Raw genomic sequence first — 16,353 nt, forward strand, 5'->3', positions numbered from 1 at the left:
GGACGGAGTGGGCCCCATGCGCATGCAGCGCATCCAAGTTACTCGTGACAGCCACTCGCATGTACAGCGAGGACCCGGGCGGAGCAACACATTGGTACGATACTTCTTCTCTTCTTCTTTCCTTCTGTCTCCGTAGAACAGCCCCATACCCAATTAAGATGTGATATAAAGGACTAGCAATGTCCGGTTGCAAGAAGTTCAGTCACACGGCCCTGGTCCTTAAAAAAGCTCTTCGCTTCCGCGCAACGTCAAGAGACCAAAGTGCTATGACAAAACCTCAACGCTTGCTCGTTCTCGTCGGTGGCGGCCATGCTCACATTCAAGTCGTTGCATCCCTTCCTCAAGCCGTCAAGCGAGAATTGCGCTGCGTCCTCATTTCAGATTCCCACTCTGCTGCGTATAGCGGGTTGGTCCCTGCGGTGGTGGCCGGTCTCACACCTGAAAAAAACGCCTACGTTGAGCTTCCAGTCCTAGCAAAGCATCATGATTTCCTTTTTCTGCATGCGAGAGTCACAAACGTCGATTCACAGTCAAGAACGATCCGTTTCTTACCGAACGGAGGAGGTGCGGAGCGAACCCTCCGATATGATATACTCAGTCTGGACGTTGGTTCAACTACAGCTGGAATTCCGACTCTTTCTAGGAACACTGGGCTTAGACCCAGACCCGTGACCGACTTCAAACCATTCGTGATATACACGCGCCCTATATCAGACTTGATGGGATCAGTTTCTGAATTTGAGGCTGCCGCTAAGTCAAGAGTCTCGACGTCACGAGTCGTCGTTGCAGGTGGTGGACCAGCTGGGATAGAGCTAGCATTAGCACTGGATGCGCGTCTGAAACGTTCACTGAGAGAGTGCGAAGTAACACTAGTCTCTCGTAACGAATCGTTTGCTGACTCATTTGGTCGCGCAGCTGGAAATGCTGCTATCGCGGAACTGAAGAGGAGAGGCGTGCGTCTTCTTCTTGGTGTTGGTGTGAAGGTAATTGATGAGAAAGGTGGAAGACTGCTGCTCGAGGACGATGGGCCCGAAGTTGACTTCGATTGCCTCGTTGTCGCAACGGGGGCTGCCCCTCATGGTTGGCTTTCAAAAGCGACTGATTTACCGCTGCATCATGGATGGGTGGTCGTCGGTACTGACTTACGTGTGAAGGGCACAACAAACGTGTTTGCTGCGGGTGATTGTGTATCATTCGGGGCTACTTTTAGAGAAGACTTCCCTCCGAAAGCAGGAGTCTATGCAGTGCGCGAGGGTCCTGTACTTTGTCACAATATCAGCACGATGGTAGAAGGTCGAGAACCTCATGCAATGAAACACTTCAAACCTCAGAAGTCGTTCTTGTCTCTTTTATCTACGGGCGATGGGAGAGGCATCGGAAGCAAATATGGGCTTGTGTTTACAGGCACATGGGTTTACAGGCTGAAGAACTACATCGATGAAGCCTGGCAAGACAAATTTCGTGTTCCTAAGAACAGCGAGCTTAGCGACAGGGGTGTTGACGAAGAATTTGACGGCACTGCAGCGGAGGGTGCGGCTATTTTGCACGCGGCTGAAGACGTGCTCACGGGTGACAGCTTCGAACTGCAACTTAGTGTATTGAAACGAATGGACCGGGACGAAGGGTTCCGAGAAAAGTTGGTTTCTGTGAAAATACAGGATACCTAGCGTAGGGGGTTTCCACCGAAACATCTGAATCCTCAGTGCGGGAAGTGATAAACAGTGTTATCCGGCTTGCAGTACGGATGTACGGTACAGCTGCAGAATGGCCCTGCTTCCATCGCTACCAACGACGACGTGTCTCACTTCGCCTACATCACCAGGAATGGCGTGAATGTTCTTCTTCTTTATTTGAGGAATCAAGGCTAATGTTAGGGAAGAAGGAGAGCTTGAAAGCCCACTGCTGGTTACTCCACGATTCTTCAGCTTGATGGATTTCGTCTGGTTGGCAACAGCGATGTGCCTTTTATAACCCTAGCTGCACATTGCTTTTTTCCTGCAAGAATTCTGTCCTGCAAACATACAAATGCGCCACCATGCCTTCATCTGTATTGCGGTTCTACATTACATTCCCCTCGAACCAATGTCACACTCTCCCCTTCTCCATAGTATAAACTGATGCGAGAAGCACGTGCGGTACGTTCGAAAATCCACTTGTAGTGTTGTGATTCTCCTCGTCGAAAGAAAGAAAAATACCTTTCGCTGATGCTCTCAATGAATCTGTACTGCAGAATGTCTGTAAACTAACGCCACCAACTTCATTGTGTTAAACAATGAAACAACTTTACGTTGTGCCCAGCCTTGCTAAAACATTTCGGATGATTATTTGTGCAGATTTAATACGATAGATGCCTGGTCTCTCTCTACAAAAGATACCACTGTATAAAAAAAAACTATACAATCGTCTTGTGAAAATCAACCTAAATAGGTAGAAGTTTTCAAGAACCCTTTTCAGCTGATGCCGCCTTAGCTTCACGCTCCAAAATGTGAACTCCATTTCTGCATCGTTCCTGGTTTTTGATAAGGTTATCGTGGTTTTCGCATATGTTCATATCCGGCGTACCTCTTGTTGAGCGTCCTGAAATCGATCTCCCTCGTCTGTTGGGTAGGACGTAGTTCACGCAACTCAGATCAATTGCTGCACTTGCCGGAACACCGAATGCATCAAATATGTGAGTCGAAGACGCATCACGAGCACCGTCATTAAAAGCATGTGTTCCACTAAACTGGCTTTGATCCCCTTGCTTTTGTCGTATCTGCCAAAGAGAATCCACAAAGGCATGATGTATATGGAAAACAGGATCATTCGGTGCTTGATGCGCATTTCCCATATCGCCCCCGACATAGATATGTGGCAGGGCATGCGCAGTCTCAATGCCATCCGCGAAGTCCATCCACAGCGGCTCGTTAATCAGTCGCTCTAAGTGCTCCCTGCCCCATAACAAAGGCATCTCACGAGAAGTGCCTGAAGTAAAATTTCTTCTCACTATATGTGCGACCGGGTGCTTGGCATCTATGTTTGCGAAGGGTCCAGTCTGAATGGGTCGATTGCCACGCTGGGCTCCACCGACATATCCAGCACCCCACACAGGAGATCTAGCGGCATCCTCAGCGTCCTGAGTCCAGTCCCAATATGGAATTGCAATGCTCGGATTAATTTTGCGCAGAGCATTCTCTACACGCAACAAGAATAGCCTGTGCCACGGGAGAAAGTAGGCACCACCATGTGCTTCATCCCCGAAACTTATGTGCAGGCGTACAAGACGGTCCCATTCACTATCCCCACTTGTATCGCGGCCTGCGCGCAGGGCGAGGATTGCCTCCTGCCATTCCAGCCGTTGTTGGGTTGTCATATCTCGGATTTCGCGGCGGTTTCGAATGCCGTTGCAATGCAGAGGATCACTACTCTGTGGAGACGGTGATGGTGATGCAGTTGGTGCAGGTGTGGAATCATTGCCCTTATTGCCTTCGTCTTGGTCAACACCTGAGTCGCTATCGCCGTCCTTAGAATCGATCTCAACAGAGGGCATGGGTTCATCCTCTTCGTCTTTAGCGCTCTTGTCATTTTCTTTGGAATCCTTATCCTTGCCCGTTCCTTTCCCCTTACCCTTGCCTTTCCCCTTGCCTTTACCCTTGCCTTTACCCTTGCCTTTACCCTTGCCCTTGCCCTTGCCTTTGCCCTTGCCCTTGCCCTTACCCTCTTCCTTGTCCTCGTCCTCTTCCTTGTCCTCTTCCTTGTCCTCGTCCTTGTCCTTGCCGTCATCCTTGTCTCCCTCCATCTTTTTGCACTTTTGAACGTGGCACCATAAAGTATTCTTCATAAAACCAAACGCAAACTTGCAAAGCTCATTCCCTTCGCACAACTTGTCGGAGCATTTGTAATTGCCCTTGCAGCATTTTTCCGTTATCTTGTTTTCTTCGTTCCACTGGTCTTGGCAAGTCTCCCAGAAAAGAAAACGCCCTGATGATGTCGGCAAAGTGGAAGCATTTCCGACGGTGGTGGCGGTTTCCACGACAGTGGCCGGGCTGAGTTCCCATAAAGCAGCAGTTAAACACAAAGCGAGTATCAACTTGAGACGAGAAGTAATCATGTTTGAGTTTTTGTGTACATTCAGACAAAGCTGCATGCTCTCAACCTCCACTGCAACTTAATACTGCGACGCACGGCGATACTGCTGGCCTCTCAATCTCAACTTCGCCTCATTCTGCGCACGAGTCCGCACGGAGACCTGCTTCTATGCGGGCACGATTGGTGCAGGCATGACGGTGACCCTTGTGTGAAATAACGTAGATATAGGGGTGAATGCGTGGGCCTCGAGAACGTTGACGTAGAATTTCATCGCACAGGCGCAGAAAATGTAGCCATGGGGCCAAGAGGGGGTTACAGGGAATGCTCCACGTTCCAAAGTCGCTGAAAATTGGTGAAAGGGCGGTTGGACCAGGCAGTTGGGCGAGGAAGGTGCAGAGGAGAGGATTCGATGGCCCCCGTAAGATCACAAGTAGCCGCGACATTGCTTGGGGGAGAGAAACTGAAGGTGCGGGAAATGCAAATTGGTAAAGCGAGAGCGGGCATGTTGACAATGGAAGGCAAGGACGGGATCATGACAGTAATATTGGGAGGGGCCACAGGGGTGGGGATCACTGCGTGCGCCACTTGGCTGGCGTTGGTGATGGCGTTGAGGTTGGAGCAAGACTTTTGTAAGTAACTCGTGAAGAGGGGCGTCGAGGCAGGCTGCTGCTGCGACCAGATTACAATGTTTAAACTAGGCTACTTGTGTTGGTACAAAGCGAAGGTGGATGCACTTGTAAGGGCTTGTCTGGAGGGATGGTTTGTGTCGCGATGAGACATACTGCGGGCTATCTCCTCGAGATGGGGGAAGCAATAGGGCGTCCGTAGTCATCGAGAAAGGCGACACCAGAGCTGGGCACATCCTCGAGTTCAGCCCTCGGGGCGGCGATGGCATCTTCTGTGCTTGCGACAGAGCTGGAGTGGTGGATTCTGCGTTCCCTGTGCGAAGCTTCTCGGACTGACTTCTCGTGGCGGTCGGCGGCGAGCTGGGCCGCGGCGACGTCATCCTCGAACTTATAATACTGCGAGTTGGAGTGGTCTCCGCGGGAGCGGCGGCGGAGGCAGCGGAAGAGAAGGTACAGAAGGACGACGAGCACGATGGTCAAGAAGATGGAAACGCCGATGATTGTCCATCGCGTGAGGCCGGACAGGGTCTCCCATGTCATCACGGCGGAACGCGAGGGGAGATGCGATGCATTGGATGGGGGAGTACAACAGAGAAGGTCTTGCGGCGATACGGCGGGGGTGGCAGCTGATAAAGGCGCAATAAGGGTTGGGAGAATGGCTTACACGTACCCTTGGGTACAGTGAGGGAAAGGTTTATATTGAAAGAGAGAGCTCCTCACATTTTTTCGGTGCTTTGAGGGGAGGCGGAATCGCGATTTGATCCCGCCAATCACTTCGACCTCCTCCAGCCTTGCACCTCAAGACTTATCCTCCCTCCCATCAGCCCTCATCCACCGCGCCGCGCCCTGCTCCCCGTCGCGCCCACCGTTATGCCCAGTCTACATCTACGCGTTTCCTGCAGGGACACCGTCCCCGGCGAGGCCGTCGCCGCCATCGGGTCCTGGAGCGCCTGGGATAAGCATCGCCCTGCGGTCTTATCCACCACCGCAGACACATTTCCCAAATGGACTGCCTCCGTCCCGCTTCCCACCTCCGCCTCCGTCGAGTACAAGTACGTCATCATCCGCGACGGCCACGTCATTAGATGGGAACAAGGCCCCAAGGGCGTCAATCGTGAGGTCGCTCTGGAAGATGCCGATGCATCCACGGACGACATCTTTGACCGCATACCCGCCGTGCGAACAGCCCGCATCCAGAAAGACCCCCCTTCCGCTCCGCAGTCACGCCCGTGGGCTTCGGACGGCGTATCTGCGAACGGACACTCCAAATTCCCTGTCGCGCTGGATGACCTCGAGCGCGCCATCGTCCACCTCACCAACGAGAAGCGCAGCTGGCGCCAGCGCCTTTCTTTCGTCCGTTCTCTATTCACGGAGGACTCAGCGGCTTCCAAAAACTCGTTCAATCCGCAAAACATCGACCATCTCGCTACCGTTTCCGTCTTCCTTACTTTCCTTGCCTCTGGTCAGGTCCGTTGCGAGGAAGACGGTGGCCACCATCGCCCTAACCACCACGCCAACGAGGCCCGCCAGTTGGAAGCCGCCCTCGCCCGCGTTGCGAAGAGTGCCCCACGAAAAGGCACGGATTCTTACACTCCATACGTCATCAGAAAGATCTTTCCGCAGCTGCCGTCTTACGCTCCGCAATTCACAGCCAGTGTCCCTCTTACCCGCATTAGGGATATCGCACACCGAGGCGATATCCCACATGATTTCAAGCAGGAGATTAAACACACGCTTCAGAATAAGCTCCATCGCTGTGCCGGGCCGGAGGACTTGCAGACAAGCGCCCGTCTACTGGAAAGGATTCAGCATGGCGATTTTAGCGGCGGTTTGAAGGAGCAGTTTGCCATTTTCCATGCTGAGCTCTTGGAGTTTTTTAACGCGTCTTCTCTTGACGATCGCCTGCGTTATTTACAAGGCAATCAGAATACAAAAGCCCTCGCTTCCCTTGCAGGGAAAATGTTAAAGGAGAAACATAGCAAGTATCCAGCTATGCCACAAATGGAAACTCTTACCAGCCTGAGGAAGGGACTTGCTGAGCTCCCACTCATGCAGGTCGACATGGAAACAACAGGGGAGAACCAGCTGCCATCAGAGGACGTGCAGAGGACACGCCTTGCAGATATCGATTTGGAGGGGTATGCTTTCATGCTACTGGCAGGTATCGCAAAAGATGCAGAACAGCAAACCGAAGGCCGCTTTGATTGGAACAATGCAGTCAAGGGGTTGAGTATCAGTTTGGAGAATATTGCTCTTTCAGGTGTTTGTCCAGCAGAAGCAAGGGCAACAGCGAATGAACTTAATTCAATTGCCAATCCAGCGAAAAGAAGGGATCTTCTTCGCACCAAGGCAACTGTAGATAGGGCGCTACGGTTCGCAGAAGACTTCTCCAGTTCACTGAGCGACGTGTTCAGTCGCCGAGCCACATCAATCGGACAAGCTCTGGGGGTTGACGGACATGCTGTGGCCGTGTTTGCGGAAGCTGAAATAAGGTCGAACATAACATTCCAAGCTAGCAGAATCGCGGATGCATGTACAAAGATGTGCCGGATTGGTCTAAACCTACCGCCATGGGATCCGTTGAATGCAGGTGAGGCATTCGGGAAGCTCGTTTTCGCGGAGAATCTGTCTGACGTATCTGCAACCGAGGATAGTGTGATTGCTGTCTGTCGATATGCCGATGGGGATGAAGACATACCATCAAACGTGTGTGCTGTCGTCCTCGGCCGTTCCTTGCCACATTTATCCCACTTAGGTGTCCGCGCGCGACAAGCTGGCGTTGTATTCGTTTGCGCCGAGGAACGCGAAGCATTCGAAAATTTTTGGAGGGACAGAAGTCTCAGCTATGCTGCCGTGGAAGTAAGCCATCGAGAAGGCTTGAAGTCGTTTGCGAGAACACATTCGATTGATGGCTCGAACCATTCAAACAAAAGTGTTACAGAGAACGGTCACAATGTAAAAAGGGCTGTGAATATTGCATTCGACGGGTCTGTGAAGAACCCAATTGCAATTACAGAAGCGACACGGGATAACGCCTCATCAAAGTGCGCATTCGTGGGGAAACTGCGCAAACTCGCGATGAAAAGCGACAGGCTCTTTGAAACTCCGAACGGCGTCGCCCTTCCACATGGCATTTTTCAGTCGCAACGCTCGGGTCATGGCACAGTGTACCTGTCTTTAATAAAGCAGTATTTGGATGAAGGGAACACCGAAAAACATGATGATGCAGCGCATTCACTATTTTCCTTCATCGCTACAAATTTCGAAATGACAAACGATCATTGCAAACGAGTTCAAGCCGAGTTCTCAAAAAGTGCGAGGGTAATGGTGCGCTCCAGTGCCAATGCAGAGGATCTCGAAGGCATGAGTGGTGCTGGATTATACGATTCCATTGCGAACGTTCCAGTTGGTTCCACAGATGCTCTGAAATCCGCTGTTGCCCGAGTTTGGGCCAGTCTATGGACTTCACGAGCTGCATCAAGCCGAGGTTCATATGGTGTCCCACATGATGAAGTGTCTATGGCAGTTCTCATTCAAGAAATGATCTCAGCAGACTTTTCGTTTGTTGGTTTCAGTTATGATCCTGTGAGAAAGAGTAGCGAGGCAATCTACATCGAGGTAGCCGTAGGTATGGGCGAGACTTTGGCTTCAGCGTCGTCTTTGGGTAGTCCATACAGGTTCAGAGTTGATAGGAAATCACTTGATGTAGAGGTCCTCTCATTTGCCTCATATTCTGAAGGACTGGTTCCGAGCGACGATTCTGACGGTTTGCATGTTCGAACTGTGGACTATTCAACACAGCAAATGACGATCAATATGGAATTTAGAACTGAAGTGGTTCAGACGATCGCCAAGACCATTGTTCTTCTTGAAGAAGAATTTGGAGGCCCACAGGATGTAGAGGGAGCGATCACAGCAGATGACACAACGAACCGGATTTACATTGTCCAGGCACGCCCGCAAGTTTTGTAGTGAACCTGGTTGTCATGGATGAATTTTTGAGTTACTTAAGGAAATTGAAAAATGGGCGAGGAATTGTCGCAGATGGTTTCACACGTATACACTGCAAAACGGAACGAGTAGAGAAGTAGAGAAGCAGCTGCATTGTCAATCACTTGCCTGACCGCTTCTTGAACTAGACCCCGTTAAATATTCACAAACAACACTTAGGTTGTACTACGGTATCTTGAAAGAAAGTCGAGAGCAATATTGATATTATTGTGTGGGAAAGGATAGTTGTCCAGGACAGCAACAACCTAGGTTTTGGTTGAAGGTGAGGAATGCAGAATATCCCTTTGAGCCAACAACATGCTTCAGTTTTTATGTATAGCAATATGTTCGTGAGAAAACTGTGACCTGTTGAGTCGAACGGAAAGTTGAGGCAGTACAATAAGTTCTGTGACAATATAGTGAAATGCTTTCCTCCACTTCGCCCAAGGCTCAACATTTCTCCCCTCATGGCGGATGCGACAGGATGAGAACGAAACCATTTACCAACGACAGCCTCTAGTTACTGCTTGATATAGATACTTAAAAATCTATTTTCGCCTTAACGAATTGCACTCTCCTCTGGAAGATGTTGATACGCCCTGTCTCCCGCTTTCTCATTCACAGCCCCTCGAAAAGAAATTGAATGTATTTGCGCATCAATGCAGGGCAAACGTTGGCGGCTTTGACTAAACCCAGGAGCCCCTTCGTCAGTACGACTCTTCCCATCGCTCAGTACGTAATTAGCTCCTGAGAAGGAGCGAGAATACATTACAACTAAGACTATTGTAGTTTCACTCACCAACTAGCATCATAGCATTCAGTCGAACATTTTGAAAAGATTGTAGAGTTCATCACCTGGCAAGTGTGGGCGGCATCGGCTGTTGAGGTGATCCGTTTAAATCACGTGTTTCTATGCGGCGAGGACAGATGTGATGAGCACACGATAGCACGATCATTTATCTTCGTTGCCCATGAACCAATACAATTCCCTACTGGAACGAAGGCGTATGTCGCATGTGTTAGGTGTTCAGGGACGAAATTTCGTGCAAAATATATGTACCCACCAGAGTTACGCCAGGGCAACGTTCAAGACAATCCTGTGGGGCAAAAGCAAAAGTCCTTTGACCAAGCAATGTCGCCGAGAGCCGGCCAAAGAATTTTGGCTAATGTGAGGTTACAAGACATCCCGCTATTTCATCTACAGCAAGGTTCTCAACCGGAATTCACGGGCCGCGCTTGGTCACCAGCACCACGAATACATGTTCGAGGGTCGGAAGCAGGATGACATGATCCAATAACCACTTCAACATCCATCGCGAGAGCGGTACGCAATGACCTGGAGTGTGGTGTTCTGCCTGATCAAGGCATGCCACTGGCCCGGCATAAATGGAAACCGTTTTGATACCTTCGTTCTCGCGCATCGAATCACAGCTCCTACAGTTTAAACCCTTAAACCCCTAATCCCCTAAACCCCCCAATATACATGGTGCATCATATGTGTCTCCCCTCCAGATCATTAATGAATGTAATTAAAGCGAGGAGTCCTACTCCGGTGCTACCAATCAAGGATATTGACAATAGTCTTTGAGTCTAGGAATTGGTCTCTCCGGCCAAGAGAAAAAAGAATGACCTGGGTGGTGTTTTAAAGTCGCATTTCAGTTATGGGTGAGAAACAACATGTTCTATGTGAAGTTTTTACAGAGGCATAGAGCCCGACAAAGTCTCAGAAACTGGACCAATAATCATATGCTGACATCTCAGCCCTCACAAAAACGTCTTCACTTCAAACGATTCTGTAGACCATGTGGCTTCGTCTAAAGTAAAACGAGCGGTGTTCTTGTCAAGTAAGTATGGGGCTAAACCTTGAAAGAGTCTCTCTTGACAATTACCCAAATGTGATGTACCATTCCTATTTTGACTTCTTAAGAGGATCGGTTGTTACAGCAGCACTCTCTCCCACACCTCACACACCACCATCTCAAATATTCATTTGTTCTGGCTCGCCGGGATAGTCAAGTTCTTCCTTTGAAAGCGCTCAGGGACATTCGAGCTGAAAGGCTGCCATATTGGCTACAAGGCCTTAACTTTTAATCGCAAAATGAAGGGTTTCGAAAACGTATCTATCAACACACCAAGAGCCCGCTCGCTAATATATGGGCTTCTGGCTTTGGCATCTATGGTTGTATTTGGAAATGTCGCAGAGATTTGTGATTATGCGGACAGCTGTCCAGCTAGATTTATATGGATCATCGTTCTCGCAGTTGCTGGTGCTATTCTCTCTCTAATTATGTTTGCAAAAACACTGGCGGCACCAACGTCTCTCGGTTTGGTTGAAACCGTGTCCTCTTTTTCGTTACTGGTTTTATTCTCAGTTTGTGCTGGGCTAGTCTCGTCAGTTAGGACTGGACTTGGAAACATCCCTGCTGTGAATTTCTCCTGGTTTAGCTTGGTCCTATCTTTTGTTCTTCTGTTCGCGTCTGTCACAGGGGAAGGTGGTTTGTTTAATTTAGATACGGTCATGAAGCTCGGAAAAAGGGATGACATGGGTAGCAAAGCCTACAACCGAACGGAATTAGAAGGGGTGCAGACCGACGAAGAACACTACATGAAAGCCAGAAGGGAAGTCGGTGCACTCAATCGAGTACAAACTGAAGACGACGGAATTCTTCCACAAACCGCCATGACACCATTACAACCTCTCCTGCAAGAAGCCTCCACAAAAACTGCAGAGACCAACGAAATAGAGGTACCAATCGAGCCAGACCAATCTCTCAAACCGGTGGAATCAGCCCAACCTCATTCTTCCGCCACCAAAGCGGGAGGGTAACCACATTGTCTTTCCGACCGATGACCTCGTATGAGGTCAATTTTCAACATATTTCTCCTGGACTTGCGTTTTCTCGACAAGAAGGAGAAAGATACCCTGGACAGCGTACATGACTTCCGCCTTGTAGAAGGAAAGATAATAGTGAGAACTTCGTGTCCTTCCCGGTCGTTTTAGATATGCCCGAAGCAGAAGCTTTTCAAAGCAACATTGAGACCGCATGTAAAGTAACTTTGAAACCAAAAACGCCACTTTAAAAAGACAGCTGAATACATAATTTGTATTAGCATTATAGTCCTTCAATGTCCTCAAATCTGCTATTCCGGTGTTCCGTAAGTTGTTTTTGCCCAGGACAATTACGTTCAGGAGATGGTGTCCAAAATGACTTTCTCAATTTACAGTCTATCGTATATGCTGTTACAAAAAAATGTAGTTTCCGCATACGACAGGCCCCAGTCCGATAGCGACTGGTAAGGAGCAATCAAAACAACGCCATTAGAACAAAAAAAGTGGTGAGGAAGCAAGTGCACGTATGTTATAAGGCGAGGTAGGACCTCCCATCACCACAACGAGAATGCGACAGCGGTGCGTTTTCGAAGGAAACTCCGGAGCGCTACGCCATGATCAAGCTGAGATTAATCTCGTTCGCTGCTCACGAGCAGCACAGTTGATATGCAATGCGCTTCGACTGGGATGCAACACTTTAGTGATGAGGGCACAATGAAAACAACACTTTGACTGGCAGCCCTTGGTCTCCAGTGCGCAAATTCTTGACATACAGCTTTCCAACTGGCAATCACGTAATCAAACCAAAACACTACTGGAGCTGATGGCAGGCATCCGTGACCCGACTCCGTTCATACCGCTGTGTTCTGCGTCTATCCTTCATGAATTTCGCCGGTAGAAAACTCCCTAAATTGTCGCACCATGAGAAAAGATCTTGGTTCCTGGAAACGGGCCCTGACCTCCTTACCTAAGCGACAGGCTTGACCGGCGCAACAGATACAAATCTCTGATCAATGACGGCCTTAGCTGGGTTCTTGAACCAGTCAACGGTAAACGGGACGTCTTTCGCCTTCGTGAACGCAACACGGATATCACCGTCGTCACCGAGAACTGGCTCCTTGCGCAGAACGCCCATCGAAGAAAAGTAGTCCTTGAGCTTATCCATGTTGCCATCGTTCGGGAATCCAGACACTTTGACAGTGCACTGCTCCTCATCCGGGTCAACGTCATCCGATGGAGCGGCACCGACTGGCAGCGTCTGCTCATCGGCGGGATCAAACAGCTTCTCAGCTCCTGCGTCAACAAACTCATCGCCATCCTGGCGGTTGTCCTTATCCGGAGCCCTAAAGTTCTTCTCTTCCAGCTCGGCAAGATGATCATTCCAGTCGACGATGTAGGCGGGATCTTTCTCTCTCTCCGCCCCACGGCCACCTCCGCGGCCACCACGGCCCCTGCCCCTGCCTCTGCCGCGTCCACGGCCGCGTCCACGGCCGCGGAAACCATCATGGTTGCCTCGGCCGCCATCATAGCCGCCTCGGCCGCCATCATAGCCACCACGGCTGCCTTCATATCCACCGCGGCTACTACCGTAGCCACCGCGGACACCATCGTACCCGCCACGATCGTATCCCCGCCCACCGCCGTATCCGCCGCCTCCACTGTATCCTCCACCACTGCCATACCCGCCCCTGCCGTCAGAAGCGGCGTGGCCACCGCCACCCGCGCCGTACCCGCTGTTGCCATAGCCGCCACTCTCGCGGCGATCGTAGCCGGCGGAGTTGTCATATCCGCCACGGCTATAGCTACCGCGATCGTAGCCACTTCCTCCGCGGCCATAGCTATCGCGACCACCACTACTGCCGCCATATCCGCGGCTGTAGTCATCCCTCCGAGCGTAGTCACCACCTCCTTGTCCGTAGCCACTGTAACCACCGCCGCTGCTCCTGCGATCACTATGGCCATAGCTGTCACGATGGCTATAGTAATCACCCTGGGCGCGGGTGTCGCCGCCCCTGCGATCGGCGGCGTAGGGGTCCTGTGCGGATGAAGAGGCGTAGCGATCCGCGTAGGGATCGGCGCGGGAAGGCTCGTCGTAGCGGCCTCGCTTGGCGTCACGACTGGGGTCGTCGTACTCCGAGCGGCGCTTCGCGTACGGATCGGCGGCTTGCTCAGCGTACGGATCGGATGCGTACGATCGAGATTGGCTGGCATACGGATCCGATTGGCGCGCGTACGGGTCGTAGCTGGCTGCCGATTCGTAGGGGTCCCGGCGGTAGTTGGACATCGTGGGAGAGAAGGTGGTGAGGCGTCTGGTGGAGTGAGGCGTGAGGAGGAAGGCGGCGGGGGGGGGGGTGAAGTGGCCACGGGACGCAAGGGGGCGCAACGCAGGGCGGTAGCGGAGGAACGAATGACGATTTAAATATGCTTTGTGTTGAATAGTGAACCGGATCAATGCGGGGTGGGGGCGGCAGATGACGGCCCTTTAGGGGCTGGGGAACAGTTTGATCCGGGCTGACAGGGCCTTTCGGAGCCGGTCAGGTGAATCTGCCTGTGGGCTGCAATGAAATTTGGGGGGCGAATGGTCCACAGTTCAAGATCACGAAGAGATATACCCCTTTCATTGCCCCGATTGGGTTGTTCAAGCAACCTTTTTCGGCCCTTTTTTTCTCGTTTCCTTTTTACTGTATTCAGTGAAGCTATGAGAGGCTGCCACCTCACGTTTCCCGCACTTTTACGTTTCATAGAAAAATTACTGCAACTACCGTAAATTTACATGTGTACAGCATGCAAGGCGTTGTTATGATATCGTTCAGCAAATTCCTGTTCCTGGGAACAGGAATTTGCTGAACGATATCATAGCAGAGGTGGGACCACCTCTCTGCTTGATGGGCTTACAGCAGGCTCAAAAGTGCACGATCGTTCACGCCGTTCTGCACTCAACCCGACAGAGTCACACACAAAGATTCTCGTGCCAAGTAGAAAATAAGGTCGGTGTGCCCGTCCTGAGTTCAGCAATTAGACCGTCGCTACGCTCACAACTTTCCATAACCTTGCCTTTGTCTGCTTCGTCCAATGCAGGCATGGCCACCTCATCTAAGGGTGCAGCCCCGAGCGTCACTATCAAGAGCACTAACGAAGCGATGAATTTGAATATTTACATTCAACCTGTTTTCTGACAAGCGATTCCGAGTTCGACGGTGAAAGAAAAGCGTGCGAGAGATTTAAACGAAGGAAGAGAGCCGAGTTGCTTTTGGATGACTTTGAAACGGCTGGTTCTGCATGGAGTTCATCAGCATTAGGGAGCTTACGCTGCCGTTCATGAGAGAAATATGAGTGAAAAATCGCGCAAAACATTACAGCGCTTTCAGTGCTCACAGAATTCTGGGTCTCGACGTGAGCAGAGAGGCGGAATAGTGACTTGTTGCTCACGACAATTCTGTCTAAATTTCAAGACAAGTGTGTTTACGTTTTTGCGCAATTTGTAGGTACAGTTGCTTTTCTTGGTGCAGGATCGGTACCGGTTAGCAGACCATCAACCGTTCAGTGAGATGGCAGAGGTTTTGGACGTGAGCGGCAACGATGATGGATCGCGAGGTGTTAGGAAACGAGGGAAGTATCTCCCGGAGGAGGACCTAATAATCGTTCGTGAAGTGGCCGCTTTACGGGCACATGTCGCTGGTTACGGCAACGTGAAGCAGTCGTTCGAAAGTGTGGCTCAAAGGGTAAATCAGAACCCTCACATGATGCAAAAGGTGAACTGGAAAGCAGTACAAGATAGATACAAGCGACTACAGGAGGACTTCGACGCGGACGATAGAAGAAACAGCAGTCTGTCCGGGATTACGGGAGGGGAGATGGGAGATCTTTATCAAGCCCTATCCCAAATGCGAGAAGAGAGGGATACGTTTCTTACCGAGAAGAAAGCCGATAAGAATGAGAAGACCAAGCGAGAAGAGGAGAAGGAGATTATGGGCAGACGCGTTGTCGAAATGGCACTTTGTCAGAAATCGAAGAGAAGCATCTCAGGTGATGAAGTTGAGGCAAGTAGCAGTGGTGGGAGCAGCGGAGGAGGTAATGTGGGTGGGAACAGCGCGATGAAGAGACGGAAGACGCGCCAGACAGGTATCGCGGACGTTAGTGGAGAGCTGGAAATGTTCGGTGCGCAGTTGAAGGAAGCGGATCTGGCCCGGATTCAGCTTGAGGTGGATCAACTGTCCTTCCAGAAGGAAAAGTATGCGAAAGAGCTGGAAGAGCGGGAGAAGGAACGTGAAGAGCGACGGAAAGAGCGTGAGGATGGACAAAAGCTAGAGCTGGAGAAGTTTAAGATTATGTTTGACATGTTAAGGGAGAAGATGGGATGAGGTAAGTTGGAGCTTCTCGTATTAATGCAGCTTTAATAAACGCTGGAGTTTCCCTGCGGGGCTTTTCCCTTTCGCTCGCCTACGGCTCGCCGGGAAAAGACTTTGTTCTTCACTCCTCAAGAAGCCCACCCCTCTCCCGAATGTATTCATCTAACGTGCTTGGGCGGACCTTGAAGTATTCGGATATCTGGTTGGGGTACAGGCAGTTTCGAAAGTTGCACATCAGCATAGTTCCGAGGTAGAGAAGCCCGACCGGTGACTCACACAGCTTCATCTTGCGCTTCGTGTCAATAATCGGAAAATACATTTTGAGTTCCTTGAAAATCCATTCTACCGTAATACGCACTCCCGACATGGAGCTGTTGAAAGCTGTCTGGTGCGTATTGAGCGCACTTCCTTGAAAGGGGACCTCCATAAAGACGCGCCAGTTGTAGCCTGAATCATCGTAGATCTTGTACTGCGTACCATTCAGAACCAG

The 16,353-nt window shown here is 50.7% G+C and overlaps 6 protein-coding genes; 2 read left to right on the forward strand and 4 right to left on the reverse strand.

Moving 5' to 3' along the window:
* Positions 1 to 179: 179 nt before the first annotated feature.
* Positions 180 to 1,667, forward strand: CHC_T00005216001 (hypothetical protein). Its single transcript, XM_005716794.1, has one exon. It carries the CDS (start codon positions 180 to 182, stop codon positions 1,665 to 1,667), a length of 1,488 nt encoding a protein of 495 aa, XP_005716851.1.
* A 770-nt stretch (positions 1,668 to 2,437) lies between these two features.
* Positions 2,438 to 4,126, reverse strand: CHC_T00005217001 (hypothetical protein). Its single transcript, XM_005716795.1, has one exon. The coding sequence runs from the start codon at positions 4,124 to 4,126 to the stop codon at positions 2,438 to 2,440; it is 1,689 nt and encodes a 562-aa protein (XP_005716852.1).
* Positions 4,127 to 4,675: 549 nt separating this feature from the next.
* CHC_T00005218001 (hypothetical protein) lies at positions 4,676 to 5,074 on the reverse strand. XM_005716796.1 is given in 2 exon segments: positions 4,676 to 4,762; positions 4,763 to 5,074. 1 exon segment carries the CDS (start codon positions 5,072 to 5,074, stop codon positions 4,763 to 4,765), a length of 312 nt encoding a protein of 103 aa, XP_005716853.1. The 3' UTR covers positions 4,676 to 4,762.
* Positions 5,075 to 5,564: 490 nt separating this feature from the next.
* CHC_T00008992001 (Phosphoglucan water dikinase, PWD) lies at positions 5,565 to 9,109 on the forward strand. XM_005716797.1 is given in 2 exon segments: positions 5,565 to 8,666; positions 8,667 to 9,109. 1 exon segment carries the CDS (start codon positions 5,565 to 5,567, stop codon positions 8,664 to 8,666), a length of 3,102 nt encoding a protein of 1,033 aa, XP_005716854.1. The 3' UTR covers positions 8,667 to 9,109.
* Positions 9,110 to 11,547: 2,438 nt separating this feature from the next.
* On the reverse strand, positions 11,548 to 11,730 carry CHC_T00005219001 (hypothetical protein). Its single transcript, XM_005716798.1, has one exon. The coding sequence runs from the start codon at positions 11,728 to 11,730 to the stop codon at positions 11,548 to 11,550; it is 183 nt and encodes a 60-aa protein (XP_005716855.1).
* Positions 11,731 to 11,881: 151 nt separating this feature from the next.
* On the reverse strand, positions 11,882 to 12,894 carry CHC_T00005220001 (hypothetical protein). XM_005716799.1 is given in 2 exon segments: positions 11,882 to 12,477; positions 12,478 to 12,894. The coding sequence occupies 1 exon segment, from the start codon at positions 12,892 to 12,894 to the stop codon at positions 12,478 to 12,480; it is 417 nt and encodes a 138-aa protein (XP_005716856.1). The 3' UTR covers positions 11,882 to 12,477.
* Between the last annotated feature and the right edge of the window lie 3,459 nt (positions 12,895 to 16,353).

The sequence above is a fragment of the Chondrus crispus genome, genomic scaffold, assembly GCF_000350225.1.
Source record: "Chondrus crispus Stackhouse genomic scaffold, scaffold_275, whole genome shotgun sequence".
Classification (NCBI taxonomy): Eukaryota; Rhodophyta; class Florideophyceae; order Gigartinales; family Gigartinaceae; genus Chondrus; species Chondrus crispus.

Bases quoted from the DNA above. Each gene is read 5' to 3' on its own strand.
- CHC_T00008992001 (XM_005716797.1), top strand. From the start codon at position 5,565: ATGCCCAGTCTACATCTACGCGTTTCCTGCAGGGACACCGTCCCCGGC.
- CHC_T00005217001 (XM_005716795.1), bottom strand. From the start codon at position 4,126: ATGCAGCTTTGTCTGAATGTACACAAAAACTCAAACATGATTACTTCT.
- CHC_T00005219001 (XM_005716798.1), bottom strand. From the start codon at position 11,730: ATGCGGTCTCAATGTTGCTTTGAAAAGCTTCTGCTTCGGGCATATCTA.
- CHC_T00005216001 (XM_005716794.1), top strand. From the start codon at position 180: ATGTCCGGTTGCAAGAAGTTCAGTCACACGGCCCTGGTCCTTAAAAAA.
- CHC_T00005218001 (XM_005716796.1), bottom strand. From the start codon at position 5,074: ATGACGTCGCCGCGGCCCAGCTCGCCGCCGACCGCCACGAGAAGTCAG.
- CHC_T00005220001 (XM_005716799.1), bottom strand. From the start codon at position 12,894: ATGATCATCTTGCCGAGCTGGAAGAGAAGAACTTTAGGGCTCCGGATA.